Source organism: Nanorana parkeri, unplaced genomic scaffold (genome assembly GCF_000935625.1).
Source record: "Nanorana parkeri isolate BGI_ZX_2015 unplaced genomic scaffold, ASM93562v1 scaffold101, whole genome shotgun sequence".
NCBI classification, from domain to species: Eukaryota; Metazoa; Chordata; class Amphibia; order Anura; family Dicroglossidae; genus Nanorana; species Nanorana parkeri.
In genome coordinates, this window is record NW_017306369.1 from 202,715 (window position 1) to 225,827 (window position 23,113).

At 37.7% G+C, this 23,113-nt stretch overlaps 1 protein-coding gene across 2 annotated transcripts in view; it reads right to left on the reverse strand.

Annotated features, from left to right (window-relative positions):
- Positions 1-23,113, reverse strand: part of TMTC2 (transmembrane and tetratricopeptide repeat containing 2) — a 257,764-nt gene that overhangs the window by 3,624 nt on the left and 231,027 nt on the right. For both annotated transcript variants that reach the window (XM_018552935.1, XM_018552936.1), the window contains 2 exons: positions 17,352-17,466; positions 8,113-8,176 (listed from right to left, as the gene is read on the reverse strand). In XM_018552935.1, coding sequence (XP_018408437.1) covers positions 8,113-8,176; positions 17,352-17,466 — 179 coding nt within the window. The remainder of the gene's footprint in view (positions 1-8,112; positions 8,177-17,351; positions 17,467-23,113) is intronic.

A 23,113-nucleotide genomic window follows, 5' to 3' on the forward strand; every position in this document is an offset into this window, starting at 1 on the left:
ATATAAATATATATGTTATTATTATATCTTTCTATGTGATCTGTAATAAAGAGAAAAGCAACAATATTGTTCTGTAGCTACAGATTTTTTTAAAAAAAGAAGCTTTTTAATACAAATAGTGAACCCTTTCATACTTGACTTTTAAAAAGGAGTGGCATGTATTCAGAGAGTTGCTTAATAAAGTGGGGCACAGCTATCAGATTACATGTTACATAAATAACAAAATTGTGTGAAAGTAGGATATCCGCAATCACTTTGAAAATGGAAAACAAATAGTTAGTTCTCCTGTTTGACAAATGTAGAAAATCCCAGGCTGATGATTTGTGATACAATCTTTTTATGTGCTTCTCATACTTTTTTTCCCAGACCATTCTTTCTGAAATGTAGCTGGAGTGGAATTTTGCAATTACTGCTAATTTCCATTGACGTTTACCTCTTTAGTGGTCAGACCTATACAGTGATTGTGAGCCCTAATTTCTGTTTACATAAAGGCAATCTGTCTAAATGTCTGTAAATTGATCACATTGAATCCTGGTGTAGTGATTGCAAAAGAGGAAGTTGTCCTATACTTGAGAGGTTTTCAATTAAACTAGTGACTCCCTTAGGAATGGTTTTGTCAAATGAATTATATTTCCACCTCGTGAAAATTAGTTCCTTTTTCCAAGCAGAATATAGGCTAATTGCTAAAGAATTGTAAATAAATGTGGGGTTTTATGTACAAAAGCTGTCGTATTATTACATTTTGTTTCACACACAAATTGCAAACAGGGAAGTTAATGGGAACTGATATGTATTTTAATTTAAAGAAACACTATAACCTTTGTACCAGAAGTAATCTCTATGAACATGTTTCAAATTTGTTCTTGCCACTACAGGCTCCCTCTTTTGCTTGCTGACCTGGTTAGACTGCTGCTTTATTAAAGCAGGAGCCAAGAAAAATGGAGCAAATGTGCATTTATAAACCAGAGCAACCAGTTTTCTTGTTTATTTTCTCCAAGGGATAAAATACTAAATCTGGTTGGTTGCAAAGGGCATAAGTGTCACTTATTCTACATATTTCTATCAGCTTTTGATGAGAAGTGAATTTCGAGGGACTGTTCAAGGTAATGCACTGTTTTTTGTTTTTTTAATTTTTCAAATATATTATAGAGATCAACTGAAAATAAAACTGCTTTGCTTATGCAGGGCAAAGTAACTTAATCTCCCCATCTCTAGCATACCTTTAAATTGCTTCCCTTGCTTCCCAGTTTGCCTGCTAGTAGTGAATATAATATGCTGTACTCCTGAGTATGGGGAAGCACATGACTCACTATTCTTGCTCCCATGTAACAGTGCTAGCACTTAGCAACTTACCTAGAGCTGTAACAAGTTGTTAAGAAGGGAGGCAGACTATCAATTTTGTACAAAGTGTTCTAGCACTCTAGTGACTAGTCTGAAAAAAATGCTAATATATATAATTGCTGAGCCTGATGAAGGGGACCCTGCGTGGCCCCGAAAGTGCTAGTTTTGGTGACATGATGTTCCAATAAACTAACTATTTGGACAGCAATACTGGTGGTGTGCTGGTGACATTTATTCATCCTTTTTTGCTTTGTTCCCTCCACTAGGGAAATAGACGAGATGGAAGTAGTTATCTCGATTTTCTCTGTCACATATCGCAGCAGCTCTAACTGAGCGAATGACGAAACATGCCTAAGCAGAAAATGATCAATAGATCCAACGCTACAGACAGCTGATGTAATATGCAAATCTCAACTTTTACTGTAAAGGTTTACAGCACCTCTAGATTTTCTTTTAACTTCAGCTGGATATGGATCTACTGATCATTTTGACAGGAGGAAACTTTTGCTTATGTATTTTTCGTCATTTGCTCTGTTACAACTGCTCAGATTTCTGACAACTAAGCAAATGGAGATAACTACTTCCATCTCATCTATTTCGCTAGTGGAGGGAACAAAGCAACAAAGACACATAGATTTGTTATAACACATGGAAGGATATTTTGTCTGGCAAAATCAATTTGAGCACAATTATTTGACAACTATACAGTGCGTGTGGCTGGAACAACCAAAGCACATGGACTTAAAAAGATGATCTTAAAAGGGAAAATTGGACACAAACAATAACAATGAAAATATCTGCCCATTCCAGCACCAAATTACAGAGGAAATAAAGTGTTATATGTACAGCACAAGTCTTTGTCATACAATATGCACTAAACAAAACACGTCTGTTTGCCAACCCCCAAAAAATACATGTTTGTCAAACATCAACAAAGATCTTTTAAAGCTTTTCTCACTGAATGACACCATTCCTATGTATGCCTAGATCCATTACTCACTCAGGGATGATGTTTGGGCAGTGTTATCTATATCTAATAATCTATTATCTAAGGAGAGATCTTTATTACCCTGATAGTGACCTTAAAGGTCAGAAAAACAGAACTGTAATCAGCCTACTTTCGGACACTGAAATAATATAGTGGCAGACACAGAAGAAAAATAAACATTCATAATGATGTAAAAATTATAGATTTTACCAATCTATGGGTAAAATAAGCAGGCTTTGATATTAATTGATGGAATTGTGTTGATAAACAAAATGTTTATACTTTATATGGCAACAAAAGGTTACAATAATTGCCCTACATATATACATTAGTGCAATAGCTATTATTATCAATTCAGAATGCAGGTCACTTATAAAGGATTAAGTGCCTTTTTATGCTTTGCAAACTTTGAACAGTATGAAACCCCTTAATTATCACATAAGCATGTGCTAACCCGGGCTTAAGTTAAATGGGTATACAGCCTTGGCTGCTTTTCTTCTATACTGCTAATCACTTAGAAAAGAACCAAGCAGCTGTTTCCCTTAGGCCATTAACACCACAACACAATCTCTATTAAGAAGACATTAACTCAAAGTTTATTTTTTAGTGTACAGGGGTTTTTGTTTTATACCATTGCAAAACTTGTGTTCCTCAACAAAATTGATGACGTAATAAACTCACAGGTGCAATGCCTTCATGCAGTTAAAACTAGTATTTCCCTGCTGATATCTCCTGCTCAACCTGTGCTATAAAACAAGTACTGCCACCTTTATATGTGCTGCTGTGGTCTATATTGTAAACAAAATGATAAAAAAATGGGCTGAAACAAGATGAATGAGATTATCTTGTAAAATATTAGCCCCACAACATTAATTTACTAATATGTGATCTCTAAAGGTGGCCACATATATTAGACCAATGCAATTTATATCCAATCAGGTAAGCGCACATATTATATATTTGATAATAAATATAAAGGAGGCTACGCAATAAGACTAAATGCAAGGACCACTTATCTTGCTTCCCCCTTCCCTATCCCAATTTCAAAACTCAAAGTAATAAAACACTAAAACATTGTAATAAAATGTTAAAACATTTTCTACCTTATACCCAGCTTCCAGAGTGCTCACCTTAGCACGATTCTGAAAAAGCTGCGGACAATAAAACCTGCAAGAATGTGCTTCTTCACAGGGCAGGAGGGTCTTCTCATAGGATTTAGGATCCTCACTGATACCACAATGAAGCCCAGTGATGTTACCCATGCTTACAGGTAGCAACAAGATATAGAGAGAATATATTTTTTTCTACATTTTCTTAGTACCTTATTTTTTTATTGCCTTTACTAAGCATGTTTACATGAGGGGCTGAAGGATTACCAGACCTTGCATTTTAATGCAAGGTTTACTTTAGTGAGCCTAAACTGTAGAGTCCTGGTCATGTAGATTATCATAAATCTTTATGAATGCATTATCTACAGTTGTGATTAGGCTCTTTTATCAAATGAGTTTTGGGATCCTTAGCTTTCCCAGGACAGTGTTTAGTTCTATTCTCGGGCAATAGGACTCAAAATATGGATTAAATCCACTATGATGTTAACATTTTCTATTGCCATATAGGAATACAACCTTTTGACATTACATCATGGAAAATATTTAAAGAACAATGTGATGTGGATGGAAATCATATGCTATAACATGTAAGCAGTGTTAAGACTAGGTCAGACGGGCCTTGCAGGTAGCACTATTTACTTTAGATGTAGACATGTGAGTACCAACTGGCTCAAGATGGAGGCCCGAGTCTGGTGGATTTTCTAAGCTTTCTTTTAATATGCTTGAGGCTAGACTTCAAAGAATCCCAGATGTGAGAGATACTTAAAAGTGATTTCAATCAAAGATTATCCATTTACAGTTTTTCATCAGGAGGTACAGACATATGTCACACCTCAAACTATATTAGAATGCTATAAAAAGACAAACAGATGGTAGATTATAATGCAAAATGCATAAACAATAAAACATACTTTGCCTTAAAGTTAAAGGAATTGCTTTCTTTAATATAAACCTCATAAAAAAAGGGGTTCAGAAGTTGTAAAACGTGAAAAACAACATTATTTGCGGTAACTTCTTAAAATGAAATAAATATACAGAATATCTACATAATCATAAAGAGATTTAACACTACTACATAAAACATCTCACAAAAAAGAAATCAAGACTGTCAGCATGATTGTGATGCTTCAATATGTACAGAGAAAGGGCAAAAGACAAGTATTATGCAAACAGAGTCCCAGTGTAGGTCCCCAAAAGCCAATAATTCAGTAAGAGTTTTGCTGCTATGCCACAAGTAGAAAAAGAAGAATGGAGAATATTCTATTTAAACTATTTAAGGGGCTGTTAAATACATAACATTTAATGTACAAAAAGCATTTCACTCAAAAAAGTGACATGCTTTAACAGGTCCACCACACGTGTGGTTGCAGGGTGTGGTGCTTTAAGACGTTTCAGTTAAGATAGTTTGTCTATTTTATATGAGAGGCTTCTTCGAAACCTGTACCAGATAAGGCAATGTATCAGAACACATTTTAAAGTTTAGTTTTGGAGTAGGAAAGGGTTAGAAGGTTTCCTTTCTGCGTTTTTTTTGCCTCCAGTGAGGTATCCCTTCACTTCCTGTTCCAGAGACATAACATAATGTAAGGGGAAATCCCTTTAGATGTTACTAGAACAAGAGATCCAATTAGAAAATGTCCCCTTACCACCTGCTCTGGTGACATGAAAATTCAGGATCTCCCATCACTCTCTGCTCCATGGTTTCTACTGGGGAACCTCTTAAATGGGGGGACACACACAATATTTGATCGTCAATAGTAAGATCTGTCTGATAACACCACTTTATCATGGTAAGTAAATTATCCCAGAGCTGAAAACGCTGTGATCCACATATACTCAGACACTTCCTAGCAAAGGTCATCAGAAGTGTCCTTTAGGAGTATTAAATAGAGTTCTGTGTATACAAAGCAACAGATAAAAGCTCCATAGGGAATGCTCCACAGCTCATTTCATCCAAGCTGTATTCCAACAAATGCTGAAAAATGATACTCAGGTCTGTTTTTTGTGATCCTAACCTTACCAATGATTTGTTATAATACAAGAAACCTATTTCAAAGCTAATTTATATTCCTTAATGCTTTAAATTAACAATAAGTAAAAGACAGAAAGACATTTTATGAATAGTTGCATTTGAAAGCAAATATAAAAATAAAGCCAGGTATAAGACGACAAAGACATTTTGTGTAAAAAAAATCCCCCAAAACAATCTCATACAAGTAAATATACAGTAAACCTATTCAAATATGTACAGTACTGGAAGATAAAGTATGTGTCATTTAAAGTTATTCTTAAGGAGCACCTTTCCCCTTTCAAAACACTTACTGATTTATTTTACTGTTTTTTTTTAACAGCAAACATGCTACCTTCATGCTACTTCTCATGCAACAGCTACTCTGACTCTCAGTTGAGCATCTGTCTAGCAATTTCAGGACATTCCTCCACTTAATTTGTGTTTCTCCTTCTGCAACCCGAGTGAATAATTTAAAGTTCAACTCCAATAATTTAAAGTTCAACTCCAGCTAAAACATGTATTTATTGGTTAAAGTGAGGAAAAGTTATCTTTAATCCTTGTTGGGGAAATGTTTTTCATCTGGTGACCAAACAGGAAATTAGATCTCTTCAACAAAGACATTGACATCAATAAAAGCCTTAAATAGATTCCCAACGTTCCTCCCTCTACATTTTCTTTTTAACTTTTTTAACTTCTTGTTCAGCCTATTGAATACACTTTACTCACTTGCAGTCTCAATTACCACACAGGAAGTTACAGAAAAACCCCAAAAGTAATATAAACCCAACATCATTTTTGCTTAGAGCAGATTTACAAGAAGCTAAAAGCAGAAAGTTTGTCCAAGAAAAATTTACTTTTAGTAGAGGGGGTGAGATTTGTACAAAAAGAGTTAATCAGGAGAAATGGCCTAAAATCAAAGTATTTCAAACAAAGTGATTAGAGAAGAAGAGTAGAACAGTGTTGTTTATAATTCCTTATTTTAATTTAGGGTGGAGTCATTTGAGTAAAGGCTTTGAAAGTATAACATTCTGTGCAGCTAAATTACAGTATATCTATCCAGCATTGTGAATTGTTCCTGTCAAGCTGCTCTTTCAATAATCTTGCTGTGCTGTAAGAAAGCATGGTGTCAGCCACCTGACTGACTGTGTGTGAGGAGGCCTCAGTCACCCAGGTACAAGATTAATAAAAGGAACCAAATCAAAACTGAACTGCAAAGTTTAAAGCAGAACTCCAGTAGATGTCCTTAACCTTCTAAATTAAAGGAGAACTATGGGGTTAAGTCTTTCCCCCATAGTTCTCCTTAGGGTAACAGGAGGACACAAACTAGCGTCCTCCCGTCACCCTAGGCTCAGTATACTGCGAGCTATAGCTCGCGGTATACTGAGACGCCGCAGTATACCGCGAGCAGCTGCTCACGGTATACTGAGACGCCGCAGCTGAAGCGGATCCCGACAATTGTGCCGGGATCCGCCCAGCTGCGTGACTGACAGCTGGCTCTGCCTATCTAGAGGCAGAGCGAGCTGTACCCGCCCCCTCCCCTGTCCGTGCTGCCAGTCAGCGCTGGCGGATCGGAGCGGGGAGGGGGGAATCCAGCCCCTACCCTGTCACGGCAGAGAGCCGTGACAGGATCGAGAGGTGAGCGAACGCCGGTATGTGTTCGCTCACCTCCCGATCTACTGAGCCGACCTGTGACAGTCTCATTGTCACAGGTCGGCTAGAACTATGAGGTGAGTGAAAAGCACTCACCTCATAGTTCTCCTTTAAATGATGGTGTGCATCATTTAACCCACTTCCTATGAGCCCAGGCTGTCATGAAGCCATCCTTAGCCTGTAACTGGAGAGTTTAGGAGATGCAAACTAATGATAAGCTTATCTCTCTGTCATTTTGCATTCTACTCCTATGAGCATGCTCCTTCTCAAATGATAATTTACACACCACCCTGGCTGTGAAACTATGAACAAAGAGCTGTATGTTATGTGTGGAGGGCTGCTGCAATGTATAAACAGTTAACTTTGCAGCTCCTACACATCACACTCGGCTTCAAGGCACCGTGGGGTGTGAGGGATGCGACTCGTGCAGTGAAATGCTCCAGTTGCATCCCCAACTCTGTTCGCTACTTTTCCATTCACAGAATGCCTTTTCCAAAGAATACAAGCCATTCTTTGATTGGAAGGGGAGAGTTGGAGACGAGTATGCAACATTGTCTCGCCTCCTCCAATCACAGAATACGTTGTATTCGAGTCACATCCCTTACGCCCCACAGCGCCTGCAAGGCGAGTGTGATGTGTAGGAGCCGGCATGCTGCAAAGTAAGCCTCAGACAGTTCATTTCTGGGGCCAGACTGTTTAGGAAAGCTGCATTTTTCAAATTCTAAGCAGACATGTTCATATATCTGTCAGTTAAAGTCTAGTGGGGATTTACTAAAGCAAGAGCAGACAGAATCTGGAGCAGCAGTGTATAGTAACCAATCAGGCTTCAGTTTGTTCAGTTAGGCTTTAAAAATTTAAGCTGGGAGCTGATTGGTTGTCATGCACAGCTGTTCTAGACTTAAATTCCTCTCTATGTGACCAGCTAGTGCAGTTACAGGTTGAAGAATGAATTCTGTTAAGTATAGGTTTATACATGAACATTATACTTTTTAAATAATAATATCCAACACACTTACATTGGGCCTCAGTTCTGCTGCCACTTTGTAGTAGGATTCCGCTGCTTCATTCAGACTAGCTTGCCTACAATTAAAAAGGCAAAGATAATTTATTAATGCATAATAAGAGCTCAACATAGACTACAGTGTACAGCTAAAACTGACAGATTTATAAAATGTTGGTACAACTGTATTTTCTGTCCCACGCGTTTGACATCAGAATTAGTCTGCTATTATTCTGTTTAACACATGGCCTGTTATTAAACAAATATTGACCAATCTCCACTCAATATGCTCAATAATTAGCTACTGTGTGGCTAGCACATTAAAGCCCATGTTAAACTAGCAAACCAGTGACAGGATCACTGGTAAATCAAAATGTGCATCTGTTTCTACTGTCACTCCCTTGCTAGATAGAACATGCTGTCACTCTTTCACTGGTAAGGGAGATTCTGTAGGATGCAACACCTTGCTGTTCTGGTCAGCGAGAGAGTGATGTTGTAGAAACATATGAGTGAGGGTTTTGTTGCACTCCCTAGTGATCCTGTTGCCAGTGGGTTGTTGCCAGTGGTTGTGTGGTATGTGCCCTACTTGTTACTTACTTGGTTTATTTATTAGTTTTCTAGAAAAATGAAGAGCAGAGAATAGATCATTCTGGGATAAGACACTTGTCATCAAAGTAACAAAAGGCTAGAAAACTAGAAGTATAGACATTCACTGCGTCGATCCAGATAACGCCCCCCCCCCCGCCCCCCCAAAAAATGCTGTGGGCCACATGTACATAGCCACTTACTAGGAAAAGTCTTCAGAAGTGTCTTACAGCAGTATTAAATATAGTTCTGTGTATACAAAGCAACAGATAAAAGCTCCACAGGGAATGCTCCACAGCTCATTTCATCCAAGCTGTATTCCAACAAATGCTGAAAAATAATACTCAGGTCTTCTATTTGTGATCCTAAAGTTACCAATGATTTGTTATAATAAAAGAAAACCATTCCAAAGCTAATTTGTATTCCTTATTGCTTCAACTTAAAAGGAAATACAAGTCATGACATTTTATGAATAGTTAAATTTTAAAGCCCAAAAAAAGGAATGCTTAGTATAATGAGAAAACAATATACATAACATATCCTAAACTAAAAAAATATTATTATTTGCAGTATAAAAACAACGGCATTATGCAGCTCTTGGTTTTGAAGGAAGATAAGCGTCTTACTTTCACCCAACCCCAATGCAACTTTTTTACCCCAATTTTTTGGGCAAAGCAGAATCCAACCAGTAAAGTAATTTTTCAAACAGACAGGTTTGTAGATAACTCATCATCAGATGACAAAGAAAAACAAAACAGTGCCTTTTTTTTTAACTTTTTGTGATATAATAAGAAAATCATGCACAAGCTTTCTAAAAAAGGAAAAAAAAAACCTCAGAGCGGTGTGGTCTACATAAGATAAATTGGTAACAGGCATTGTAAATGACTTCTATAGTTTTATTAACACCATTACTTCTTATAGGCAAGAGACACATATGGTGCCCACCTCAATTTATTTTAATCTCCTCATAAATAACAAATGAAAAAAAATTAAATCTACTTCCCTTGCCAACACCTTAACATAATTTAGTGCGATTCTTTCTATAGTTCTCTATTCAAGATCCATTCTCTCACTTACTCTTTTATAACCTAATGCAATTTACAGCAAACTTAAATAACTGTCTTTTGTCATGGAACGTTAGAAGAAAAAGGTTAAATATTCCAGCAACGGAAATAATTCTCTCAGAGATGGTTAATGCATTATTTTCATGTTGCCCAGATAACAAAATAGCAAGATGAAATATGAAGTCCAGCTTTTTCCTTTATTTTTTAACTCATGTTTAAGGCAGCTTGTACATTAGATTCCCCCTCTAAGGGAAAATTGTTACAGAATCCATGTCAAAATAAAAGTGGGAATATTAATTCCACAGCTATTAGGGTAAGCTGTGTCTCATTTGCAGTCTGCTTATGGAAATCTGATCTGCCAAGCAATACACAAAATGGAATAATGGGTTTTACATATTCTATTTTTTTAAATGCAGCCATAGTAGGTTTTACAGTTACGTACTAGATCTTGTAGATAATTTATACCTGGCCCAGATTCATAGCTACCAACATTATCAAACATTTTTGAGGGTTATCAGCTTCTAAGATGGTGCAATTCCATTCATAAAGCAGTATATATTTTTATGGGGCTACAGAACACCATTTATCCAATTGGGATAGGCTTGGTAAATGGTCAGTCAACCCAAAAGCGATATTTTACTTGTAGTATGTGTCTGGTGGGTTGTGCCTGCCCATGGCTTCTAAAATGTTTTGGATACTCTCAGCTATATACCATTGGTAGCTGTACAGAGAGGTACAACAGGGGACGTGGTGGATCCATCCCCCAGGACATACTGCTTTACATCCAATACAGCATGGTACAGATGTGAGGTCCATGTTCCATACAGTCATCCTTACTTTGTTGACACATAAAGAGCGTTATACAATTTCATATGGACACCTTTGGAGCTCCCCCATGATAGACTACCTGTGAGGATTGGGATATACTCACATTTGCTGCAATTTATTTTTATATACCTGATACCATTGCCCACTGGCATTGCCATTCATCTACGAAATACTAAAATATATCCATATCTACCTATGTCATTTTGATATGTTGCACAACCCTTTTCTTTCTTGTCCATTTTCTATGGGATTTTTATGGTTTTTAAAGGGGGTATATGGTTAGTTTTGATATCTATGTGATTTGTGGAATTTCTTCATTTTGTTTAATAAATAAATTGCTACTTTTCTATATTGTTGATTATATTATTTTATGATATAGGAAATTATATTGTTCAATTTATTTGAATATTGCATTGATGGGGACTAGGCCCCTCCTTTTTTAATTTTTCTATTTACATTGTTTTTACATCTCCAAATAATGCTGCAGTCTGATATATTGTCTTTGTGAATACTGAGTGCTCAACGATGAATTGATGGATTTCTTTGGGTGTCACCTAGGTGTCCAGAAACATTTAAATCTCGAAGTCAGGAACTTTGTCAAAGATGACTCGCCTCTGCAATCCTCAAGAGATATAATAAGCTAACAGGCCACTCTACCTGCCACACTTCAGTTGCAACTGACATATTTTTCCTGAGTTGGCTGACCCTTTAAAAACACCTTCACTGAAAAAAATTCTAAAATTCTAATGTTTAGAAAAATGTTTTTTAGTCTAAGTGGGTCAGTGCTTAAAACCCATATACAATTCCAGGGACAGACATTCCCCAAGTAAAGTAATCAGTGTCAGTGCAGGTCTTTGGAAATCAGAAATACTTGCAAACTTTGCAGAAAATACATATGATACACAAACAATTCTCCAGCGTGACTGAAGCTTTTAGAGCATTAAATCAGACAATGGATGACACATTTCCATACATTTCTAACAAAAAATAATGACTCAACCATTCTGCAAACATATTTGACGGGCAAGGAATGATGCATTGTTTTAACATTGAGTACAAGGTCTGCCATTTGTCAAAATCTTGCTCTTCTTTAAGGCTTTATCTTAGAGAAAGGGATTCAGGATCCCATTGACCTATGCAGATTGATCTAATCATAAACCAAGAAATGTCTGTTTTATTGGACAGTAAGCAGGAAGCGATATGTAATTGGAAGGATTATACAAGATAAATCTGTTACAGATACCTAACATTTAAAAATAGTTTTACTTCTATGGAAACTTGGTTATGTGGGCAGTGTAGATAACATGCACTATATCTGTTCTAATAAATGATCAGCCTATCTGTAAATTCCACATTAACAGGTATATAGACTATTCTAATGCTTTGTACTAGAATAGATTATTAAAATATATGAAAATTGAACATGTGAACTTTTAAAGAGATTTTAATTGTTTCCCTTGTTTGTAGCCCCTATATAGTGTGTTCTATGCCTGAGTAGCTAAAGCTCGTTATGTATAGGCCCTCATTCACATTAAGCGTTTTATAGCGCTTTTTCTGCTAAAAAAAATCCCCAAAAAACCCCATTCATTTGTATGGCCATGTTCACATCTGAGTGTTTTGTCGCTTGTAGCAAAATGCCCGTCGCTCGAAGAAAGGACATGAGCTTCTTTTGGGCAGATTCTGCACTTCTTGGCCCCTTAGAATTTGCTGCGTTATTGCGCCTGTACAGAGCACGTTTGTACATTTACATATCAATGTGCCACATATGCTTGCAAAAAACACGCACAACTATGTATGGAAAATGTGCGTAAAAAATGGTCAAAAACAAAACACTGTCACTCAGGTGTGAATGAGGGCTTAAAGTACTGGATCTTCTAACCTACAATTTCTGAAATGCACCTACTCTGACACTGAAACATAAACAAAGCATGCTATAACACTGACGCCAGTTCCACGGCACATCTTTATGGCCTTGGATGAACTGCACACAAAAAAACTTCCATGGTGGGAATGTAGAAATATTCGAAGCAATATGATCTATGCCCCATGTAAAATAATTCGGTTAGCGAATCTAAAGCTCAGTACACACGATCATTTTTTGTATAAAACTATGACAGATTTCTCCATCCACGCTAACAGTGTCGATGAACGAATCTCCCACTGTGTGCCTGACAGCCGGCTCCATGGTCAGAATACCCAAGCAGTGCCTGAAAGTACTGTTCAGCCAATGATTTTCGAACATGTCCCTTTGACATAAGTCAATCTAATGATTGACTTCATACAAGGAGATAAGGGCACCCACGGATCGAATTTCAGCCGATTTCTGCTGAATCGGCCAAAACTCCATGTGTACAAAGCATGGAAATTGGCTGCTCGAGCTCAAGCACTGCAAGCTGGGAGCGAGTCACACTTTTCCTTCGAAAAAAAACAGTTTTAGGCTCCGGTGGAGTAACAAATTAGCATTGGAGTACACAGAAGACGAATATCAGGTTTGCCTTGAATAGGCAAAGTGACAGATACTTTAATAAAAGATCCTAAATACTTTATTCACTGGAGTACAATAGTTCCTCCTATACTACTGTTAGGCTGGGCTGCATAACTGAGGCCAGCACCCAGGGCTCACTCCAGCTCATTGGGAAAGGAGGCATAATGTCATTATGTCCAGGGAGACAAAAGCTGGCCATACACTCAGTGTTTTCTCTCATTCAGCCCTACTGTCTGAATGATAATAAACAACCCACCTGATGCCCCCATTCACGAAAACAGCATGGATGGAGGAATCTCCCCTGCTGTCTATTGTATTCTTACATCCAGCACCCAAAATACAATAGATGGGAGTGGCATTAGTTGCTTACAATGAATAAAACTAAAAAATTTAGAAAGCATCTTTTTACCGTCCCAACCAAGAATTTTTTGGCCATCCATGACAACCTGCAGTCTAGCCTGTATTTTGGAGATTTTTACTTGTTTCCACTAATAATGATATGAGTGTATTTTTTTTTGGAAAAGCATGTTTTTGACAAACATTAGCACAACTATCATGTTACGCAGAAAAGCATAGAAAGAATAAAATTGGCTCAGCCACCATAGTTGCAAAATGGGAGGCAAAGCCAAAGTGGCACAAGGGTTCATTTTAGTATCTTAGTGGCAGAACCAAAAATGCTTCTTGAAGACAAACAATAAATAAAAATACCATGTGAGTTGGCATTTTGTGCAAACCATGGCATGTAAAGCTTTTGGGCAAAACTTTCACTAGAATTAAAAAAAACAATAAACTACATTTAACGTTACCCTTAAGCTTAACGTCTATGAGTCCTTGGCTCATATAACAGGTTACTAGTGCCACATTAGTACCATTTCATTAAATGGCTCTCCATGACAACACAGTGTGCATTCTAACACTTAGCAAAATGATTTTGCATGCAGCAGTTTTTATATCTTTTAGATTTAGGGCACTTAAAAGCGTCCACACAAGGACAACATTCACTATCTCAGCAACACTTTCAGGCTTTTAACACATTAGTGTTAGGATGGTTATGCAAGGACAAATAGGACAAATCCATTTATGCCAGTGTGAGATGACAGATCTGCCTGTCAATGAAAAGATGACCTTGCACCTTAACCCATGAAAACTTTTTCCTCCAACCATTTTTTCCTGTTATCTAACTGCAGTAAAAGGCTCATTCCCTTTTCCAATGCCTGACAATGTCTTCAATTGGTTTTTGTTGACAACAGTTAGATCAAACCTTCTAAGCAGCAAATTCAGAAGTTAAGGTGTATTTCCACTTTCGCAGCCCAGTTGGGATAACACCTATTTTATATTTGTTACATGTTCCCATTCACATCGCATTAGCTTAAAAAAGTAAAAATAAACAAAAAGGATTCTTGAAGTTTAAATTGTTTTTTACTTGGGTTAGGTTTTCTTGTCCTTTTTAAGGGTTAAAATGTCTACTTGCTTCTCCTCTGTAATGTTAAGAGGGGTTTGTTCATTATAATTTGTAAAGGAGATTTAAACACTGCCTGTCCTAACAAAGAGCTAAAAGATTAAAACCCTGGCTGCTTCACTGTATGTTATTAAAGTTAATGATGAGAGAAACACATTCCTCAAATTTCAGTCCTAACCTTTCTATTAGGACAGATCACTGTGAAGGTGCTCAAAAAAGGTGTTTCTGTGTATATAGTGAACACACAATAAACATATAAAGGGGTTTTCTCAAATTTGACTGCAAAAGTGGAAATACACTTTAAGCACAGATGTGTTTATAATACTAAAAATATCCAAGGCATATGTACAAAGAAAAGAGATAAAACGTAACCCTCACGCTCCACTGAGCTTAGCTGTCTCCATGAGCTATGTTGGGGAAAAAAATATTCAGCATCCATCATTTTTGTAGATGTTGGATGCCTGGTGCTCCTTTGTACACTGTAGTCATTTTGTCAAGCACCTACATTGCTACAGGCCAGTACTAATCTAGGGGCCACGGGAAGGAACTGCAAAGCACAATGGTTAACCAGTTTGTGCAAGATGCTGAAGATGTTTTAGCTAGTGTAGCTCCTTAAGACAATAGAGTCTGGCAGTGAGGGAGGGGTAACTATTAACATTTTTCTTTGCAAGGTTGCCTTTGGACATGAGTTTTAAAATAGTCAAAGTCACTTTAAATGGCAAAATAATTTTCCTTCAGCTGAAAAACTTGTCTTACAATCCCTCTCATGTGATACCAACTTCATGTGACATTGCAAAAGGCACAGAGCTAAACATTTCACTTCCTCTAATGAGAGGCTTAATGAAATTTTTATTACATCATGGCTTTTCAAGGGTAGGTGTATTTCTGCAGTCAAATCTTTTAATTAGAAAAATAACTATTTTAAGCATTTGTGTAAATCACAGTATGCATAATGCAAGGATAACGATTATATAGCCTTACAAGGGTGAAAGGTAACAAAGAGTAAAGAAAGCTCAACCGAAGTGATGACCCTAACAAGTTGATCCTTTATATAGAGATATCAGCAAACAGAAGACATAATGTTAGATTAAAGAGACTCTGTTACCATAAGAAAACAAAAAGCTTCTGACAGGTATCAAGTGGTTGTCTGTTAAAATGAACTAGGGTCCGGGTGAAGGAAGAACTAATGAAAGCTGCTGCAGGTTATGTGCACCTCTGGGTGTCTGCCAGCTGTCTTAGAAAGCCTACTTTCACAAATCAAGCGGGTCTCTTCAAAGTTCCATGTTGGCTAAATGAATAAAACCCTAGTTGTATGGGAAGGTAAGGTAAACATAAGCATTGCGAAGGTGTACTTTTTGTATTGTGTATGAAAATATATAATATATAGAAGCAGTTCTGCTTCATAATGCCAATATAAAATTACAGAGACATTTATGGAATGATCTAAGAACAGAAATATTATCTCTATAAGCAATTAAGAAGGTTTGCACATCTGAATGGGAGATTAGATAATGAGAATAGCTATAGAACATGTAACAGAGAAACATATAGCACTTATATCTGGAAAAAGAGTGGTCAGCTTATATACAAGTCGAACTGAGATTGTCTTTAGGGTTTCTACAGGGTGTGTAGCTCATAATAGTGCAAAACAAGCAGACATTTGTTTGGTTTAGTCATATACAAGTGGTCTCTTCGGTATCTGCATACACATCTTACATGTTGACAATATATACACCGACATATACACCAACCATTGCAAATTAGCTTTCGTTATCCTGAAGTATGAGTGCACATTGTTATATTTAAGTCAATACTTCTGATGGATGCAGGAAATGATGTTCATCTTCTTGTTAATTGGTATGTAAAGGCATGGAACTCAATACTGGTCTCAAGCCTTTATTTTTTTTATCAAGGTTTTTAGATTGTCAGTTCCCCATAATGACAAAGTGAAAACAAAGTTTAAGAAATGTTGGCAAATGTATGAAAAAGGGAAAACTGAAATATCACAATGGCATAAGTATTCAGATCTTCAATTCTAAATGCTATGTCTGGAGGAAACCAGGCACCTCTCATCACCTGCCCAATACCATCACAACAGTGAAACATGGTGGTGGCAGCATCATGCTGTGGGAGTGTTTTTTTTTCTGCAGCGGGGACTATGAGACTGGTCAAGGTTGAGGTAAAGCTGAAAGGAGCAAAGTACGGAGAAATCCTCAATGAAAACCTGTTCCACAGCGCTCAAAACATCAGACTGGGCTGAAGGTTCACCTTCCAACATAATGATCCTAAGCACACAGCCTAGACAACACAGGAGTGGCCGTGGGACAACTCTGTGAATGTCCTAGAGTGGCACAGCCCGAGCCCCGACTTGAACCCTGGAGAGACCTGGAAATGACTGTCCACCAACGGTCCCCATCCAAGCTAAGCTTAAGAGGATTTGCAAAGAATGGCAGAAAATCCTCTAATCCAGGTGTGCAAAGCTTGTCGCGTCATACTCAAAAAGACTCAAGTTTGCAATTGCTACCAAAGGTGCTTCAACAGAGTCTGAATACTTGTGTACATGTGATATTACAGTTTTTTTTTCTTTTTAATAAATTCAGAGACATTTCTACAATTCTGTTTTCACTTTGTCATTATGGGGTACTGAGTGTAGATTCATGAGAAAAAAAGAATATAAACAACTGTAGTATAAGGCTGCAACATAACAAAATTGAAAAAGTGAAGGGGGTCTTAATACTTTCTGAATGCACTGTATATAAAGTATATAAAGTGGAGGGAAAATAACACAGTTGGAAACACAAACTAAAAAAGAGAAATACAAAGACTGAACTCACCTGAGCATGTGAGCTGCATTGAATACTACATCAAATTCAGAACTCTCCAATTCTGCAGCCTTCTTTGCCATTTCTGCAGCTTCCAGGACACGCCCTTCTTCCAGTAGAAATTGTCCTACAATGCCAAACGTATGTAATGAAATACATAACATTGCATTAAAAACAATATCTGTATCAGGAAATAGATTCTGGAATCATTTCAAAGATAAATGCAATCTACAGATCATAAAGTGTATGGGTTGTTAAACATTAAACCTCTCTATATAACAGAACTTGTCCACCCATGCACATTGTTCCCTGTTATTTCTCTGTCAGACCATTATTAGTAGTACAAGATACTTAGTGAGCCTGACAGTGTTACAGGCTATTTCTAGCTTTCCTCCATGAGTTGACAATGTTGACACTTCTGTATTCGAAATTGTAAGCAGGATTGTTAGCCCTGTGTGTAAAGTCCATGACTGGGCTACATGGTGATGTAACCTAAATTGACACGGTAAACTTTGCTTATTACTCTAATGCCAGTGCTCATGGAAAGTGTAGTTTCGTGGCCAGTGTGTGTGAAAATGGCTGATTCACACATTCCCGGCAGGAACAAAGATTTAAAGGTATTTTACACACTGACAAGGAAATTGTTAAAAATGGTTTATATTTAATTTAAAACACTGGACAACAAAGATTTTGCTTCTTGAACACTTCTGTGTGCATCTTATAGATTTTGGGCTGCTATTCACAAAAATAAAGTGTAATTTAACCTATCACCTACCATTTTTTAAAAATCTTTTATTTTTGAATTTTCTTTTCACAATTTAAATTGACTAATTTTCAACTGCGTCTCATGATGCTTTGAGTAGCTCTTACAAGTTCAGGCTGGTTGCACAACGTTTGTGGAGAAGACGGGCATGCCTGGGAATGCTTAGTCTTAGTGTATGCTGCTGGAAGGGCAGCTTGCAATGTAACAACTAGGCCTAATCCAGTTAAAAACTTACTGTTGTAGTATGGTTGGTTACATCAGAAATATCTCACTAGTGTCGAAACAGTCGTGACACATTCTGCTACATTTGTAGCGAGTATACACTTTAGCCTCAAAGACAAACCATGACTGGATTTGTTAAATGAGAACTATGGGGTAACCTTTTTATCCTATAGTTCTCTTTAGGGTCCCGGGAGGACATATGCTCCTGCCGGCTATATACGGAGAGCGCTGCAGCCGGGACGGATCCCGACAATGCTGTTGAGATCCGCCCAGCTGGCTGATTGACAGTGAACTCTGCTAAACCTAAACTTGATGGCTAACTGGAGAGTCTTCCAGAACGTCCATTATCCAGCATACATCTTCCACTGGCTGTTGGTAGTAGAAAACAATCTTCCAATTCAAGTGAAAAATATAACAGAAAGAAAGACACATGTATCCTCCTAAGGCTATTAAGCAAAACTGAGTAGGTGTGAGGTAAGAGGGGGCTGGCCTCCAGTTTTCTATGTGCTTAGTGTCCATTTCTCCTATAAGCACCAGAATAGCCCTAGGTTGTTTCAAGTCCAACACTGAGATTACGGTTATATTCTCTTAGTATTCTTTTAGTACCTCTGCCTATACAAAAAACATGCTGTAATACAATTTAAAACACCAGCTACATACATGAGAAAAGCTATACATTACTACCTGTAATAAGATCATGTAACCAGCAGTTTCTCAGGTATATGACTGTCAGGAGAAGGGTCTGTGCAGCTGTGCAACATCTGACCTTTTTCTGGATTACATGTCCCATGATTCCTGTCCTAAGTCACCTCTTTGCAGACAGAGTTGGAGAAAGAGTTTGAAGTGGAGTCATGGGCGGAGACCCGAACATTTAACCCTAGCAGTGTGGGGAGATCCCACTGCAAGGTTTTTTTTTTTTCTGGTGCTACGCTACTAACTTAAAATGTTATAGAAATCTGAATTACCAAGACACCAACAATAGATCCTGTGGCATAATAGCTTGTGCTCCTTACTACTAAACAGAAGGTTAGGAATTCAAAGTGGTCCAATAAGGTTTTAAACATTGAGCCTTACCCAAAAGCTCATATTAACCTACATGGCTGTCTGATTATGTCAGTATTTTTTCTTTTCTATTTTTAACTTTTGAATTTCCCGCCTGTTCTGCCCTCCTGCGACGCTGGCGCTCGCAGGGAAGGACCCCGGAAAACGGATGCCGGCATCAGCCAGAGGACAGAGCGGGGCTCGTAGGGACAAGGTCAGTGACGCTACAGTGTAATCCCGAGCGTGGCTCGGGTTTACCGCTTTTGGTATTGAAAATGAACCCTGAGCCACACTCGGGATTACCGCCAGGAAGGTTAAGTAACATTTAGCTTTATTTAAAAAAAATAAATGTAAATGTTTATTGTTGCCATATAAAGTTTTGCTTGTGTAATATATTAATTAGATAAATATATATATTGTATATATATATATATATACACACATATACACACACAAAAAAAATTCACTAAACCAACAATTTATTTTTTATTCTCAAACAAACTAAAAAAATCACGTTGTCCAGTTTTGATCTTATTGCCATTACAGACATGAGACGGATCATGAACCTTTACACTACAGGAACTGCTTGTATAATTTTGTTTCAGGGGAGACATAGCAGGCTGCAGATAAAAAAAAACATTACAATAACACTGCCCACACTCTCTTCACACTGGTGTGTTTAGGATTAGAATGGGGGCAGTGAGGGGATTGGTCCACCTAAGAGAACAAACAGGCAAAATTATCTGATCCCCTGGGCAGGAAATAAGGATGTTGGAGGAAGGAAATTGTGAGTTTCAAAGAGTATATTGCACGATGTATTTCGAAGATGTGTTTGCAAAGAACCACAGCTGAGAAAGGTACGTCATCAACATTGTACAGCTCATTTTGATTTTTTTTCCCGGAGTGGGGATTAAATATCATCAAGATGTATTTTTCATTTGAGAAAATACAACAATGTGCATTGCATAGATTTATACTCATATATTTAACTTATCTGTGAAGATGTCTAGAAATCAACAGGTAAGGTATTACAAATGTGTTGAAATAAAAAAAATATTTAAAAGTATGGAATCATTCTACTAGAAAGAAAACATGATAATCTGTTAACAGAAGACAATTAACAACCTGAAAACCCTTATTCAGTGCCAACAGTTAATTTGAAATAAGGGATCTGACACAAAATAAAAACTTCCCCTTAAACTGAATAGCTAAAGCAGTCAGTGACACTGGTCTACTGAGACTTAAAGGGAACCTGTGAGGGTAGAATTATGGTCACTGACTTTATTTATTTTTAACCACTTGCCGTCCAACCATTGTGAAACACAGACGGACAGCGGTCTCTTCCCAGCGGGTGGACGTGTCTGTACGTCATTTTTTTTCTGCGTGGGCGAATCCAGCTGGGAATGTAAACAGCTGGTACCAGCTGTTACATACAAGCGTTCGGACGGTATGAAAGTAAAAAGTGTGGGCCCCCACCCCAGGGCGCTGCCGGTCATCTCAGGCTCCGCCGTCCCCCTGCAGGCCCGGGTCAGGCACATCGGCTACTAGCAGTGGGAACGGAGGAGAAATCAGCATTTCCCCACCACTGATCTCTCCTCTCTGTATAAAGGCGGAAGCGATGTGTATTACATAATTTCCGCCTTTAGCTGTAATTTCTCTGGCTGCTATAGCTGGTGAAGCAGATCACTGCTTTATCAGCTTCTTGGGGGGTGCCAAGGTGACATTAGGGGTCTTAGAGACCCCTGATGTCTCCATATAGAGGACTTGTCATTGTATTTTGGCTATCACATAGGGGGTTTGTTATCCCCCTATGTCATAGCAATGAAGTGTGAAAACAAATAAAAAGTTTAAAAAAATATTAAAGTCTCATATTAAAAATAAAAAACACCACAAAAAAGTCCCCCGCATGTACGCACATATAAACGTAAATATGCGTTGGGTGCGCCTACGTGCGAAACCAACGATAACGACACACATGTTACATATCGCTGCGAACGTGGGCGTGTGAGCAATAATTTTAGGGTCATTAATCACTGATAGCACTTAACTGATAAGCGTTAAAAGCTTTTAAAGCGCTGCCTATGGCCAATTTTAGGCATTGTAGTTTTTTGCAATTTCGCGGGTGCACACCATTTTAAAGCTAGTCATGTTTGGTGTCTATTTACCTGACGTGACCCCATCTTTTATGTTTTACTAAAAAATAATGTTTCATAACATAATTTAGGGAAAACTGTTTTTTTTCCAACATTTTCTGAACTTTTTTCATTATATAGAAAAAATAAAACCCCAGTGGTGATTAAATACCACCAAAAGAAAGCTCTATCTGTCCCCAAAAAAATGGTATAAAATTAATTTCAGTACAGCGTTGCATGACGGAATAAATGTCAGTCAAAGTACTGCAGCGCTGAATACTGAAAAATGGCCTGGACGGGAAGGGGGCTTAACACCCCAGTCAGCAAGTGGTTAAGATACAGACCCAGGGCTCCTAATCCCAGTTTCACAGTGTAGTGCAAGACCAATGAAGATCAAACAAGGGAATTTAGACTTTTTAGATTACTCATTTCATCATAACCCTCTGATGAGGTGTGTGGGAATGTAGAGTACTCCAAGTCTCTCGAGAAGACACTGCAGCACAGTGCTAGGAGCATCTTTTTAGCGAGGTTTGGAGTACTCTACAATCCCTAGATCCTACCAAAAGGATAATGTCACTCTCATCCAGTTTTTGTGGGTGGAAGCTAGAGGAAAAGTAAAAATACCATCCAACTTTTGCTCCCTCTATAGGTTTTTTAAACATTTATAGTGCTTTTTTGGAAATGGGGAGGGGCACTTAAGAAGCAGATGTTTTTTAAGGCTAACTAAACCAGAATAAGGGGACATTTCTATTATTTGACAGGTCGATTAATTTAGATTAGCTGTTGACAGTGAATACAGGTTTCTAGGTTCTTTGTGACCTTTCCTCAGATTCTCACAACTGCTTTATGATGAAATCATAGACAGTGAATCGGTCTATCATTTTGAAGGACCAGTGGGGAAAGGATTGAGAGGCAGCAGGGGCAAACACGGCTTCAGCAACTGTAGTCAGTATTTGTATTTTTGTACCCTCCAAGGTCTCTATAACATATATGCAGACAATCAGTTACATTTAATCAGTGTTAAAAGTGAAAAGGACAATTCACTTTAACTTTCACATGACACAGCACAGTTTATATGAAAGCATAAATAATGCCAAATCAGACCTGTAACAATTCTCCCTTAATATTTAGACATTCTTCAAATTGAAAACACCTTTTTTAATTAATGAAAGGGTCTCAAAGGCAGCAGAGCCAGTTAACATGCTAGAGAAATGTCAAACTGCAAAAGATTAATCCCCACTTAGTTAGCTACCCTAATGAGGACAAATTGAGCCAATTTATTTTCCAAATCATTGCAAAATGCATGCAGGTTGAAATAACCACTCTGTAAAAGTAATTGCCACTGCAACAAACTACAAAGATTGCAAGGCATCTGTAAAGAGGTCTCATGTATGAATTTGGTGGATCATGTTACAGTTTTGCTTTGATGTTGGCGACCATAAATCAGTTTCTGACATAATTTAAAGCAATCCCAGGATATGTCACTCCATCGAACGGTAAGCAAAGCTAGTTTAGTGACAGTAGTCTTTTAAAACCAAGAAAGCCTCAATCTTTCATTTAATCCAAGCAAATTAATCAAAGTAAATGAAAGTTTCAAAAACTCACCCATCCATTTA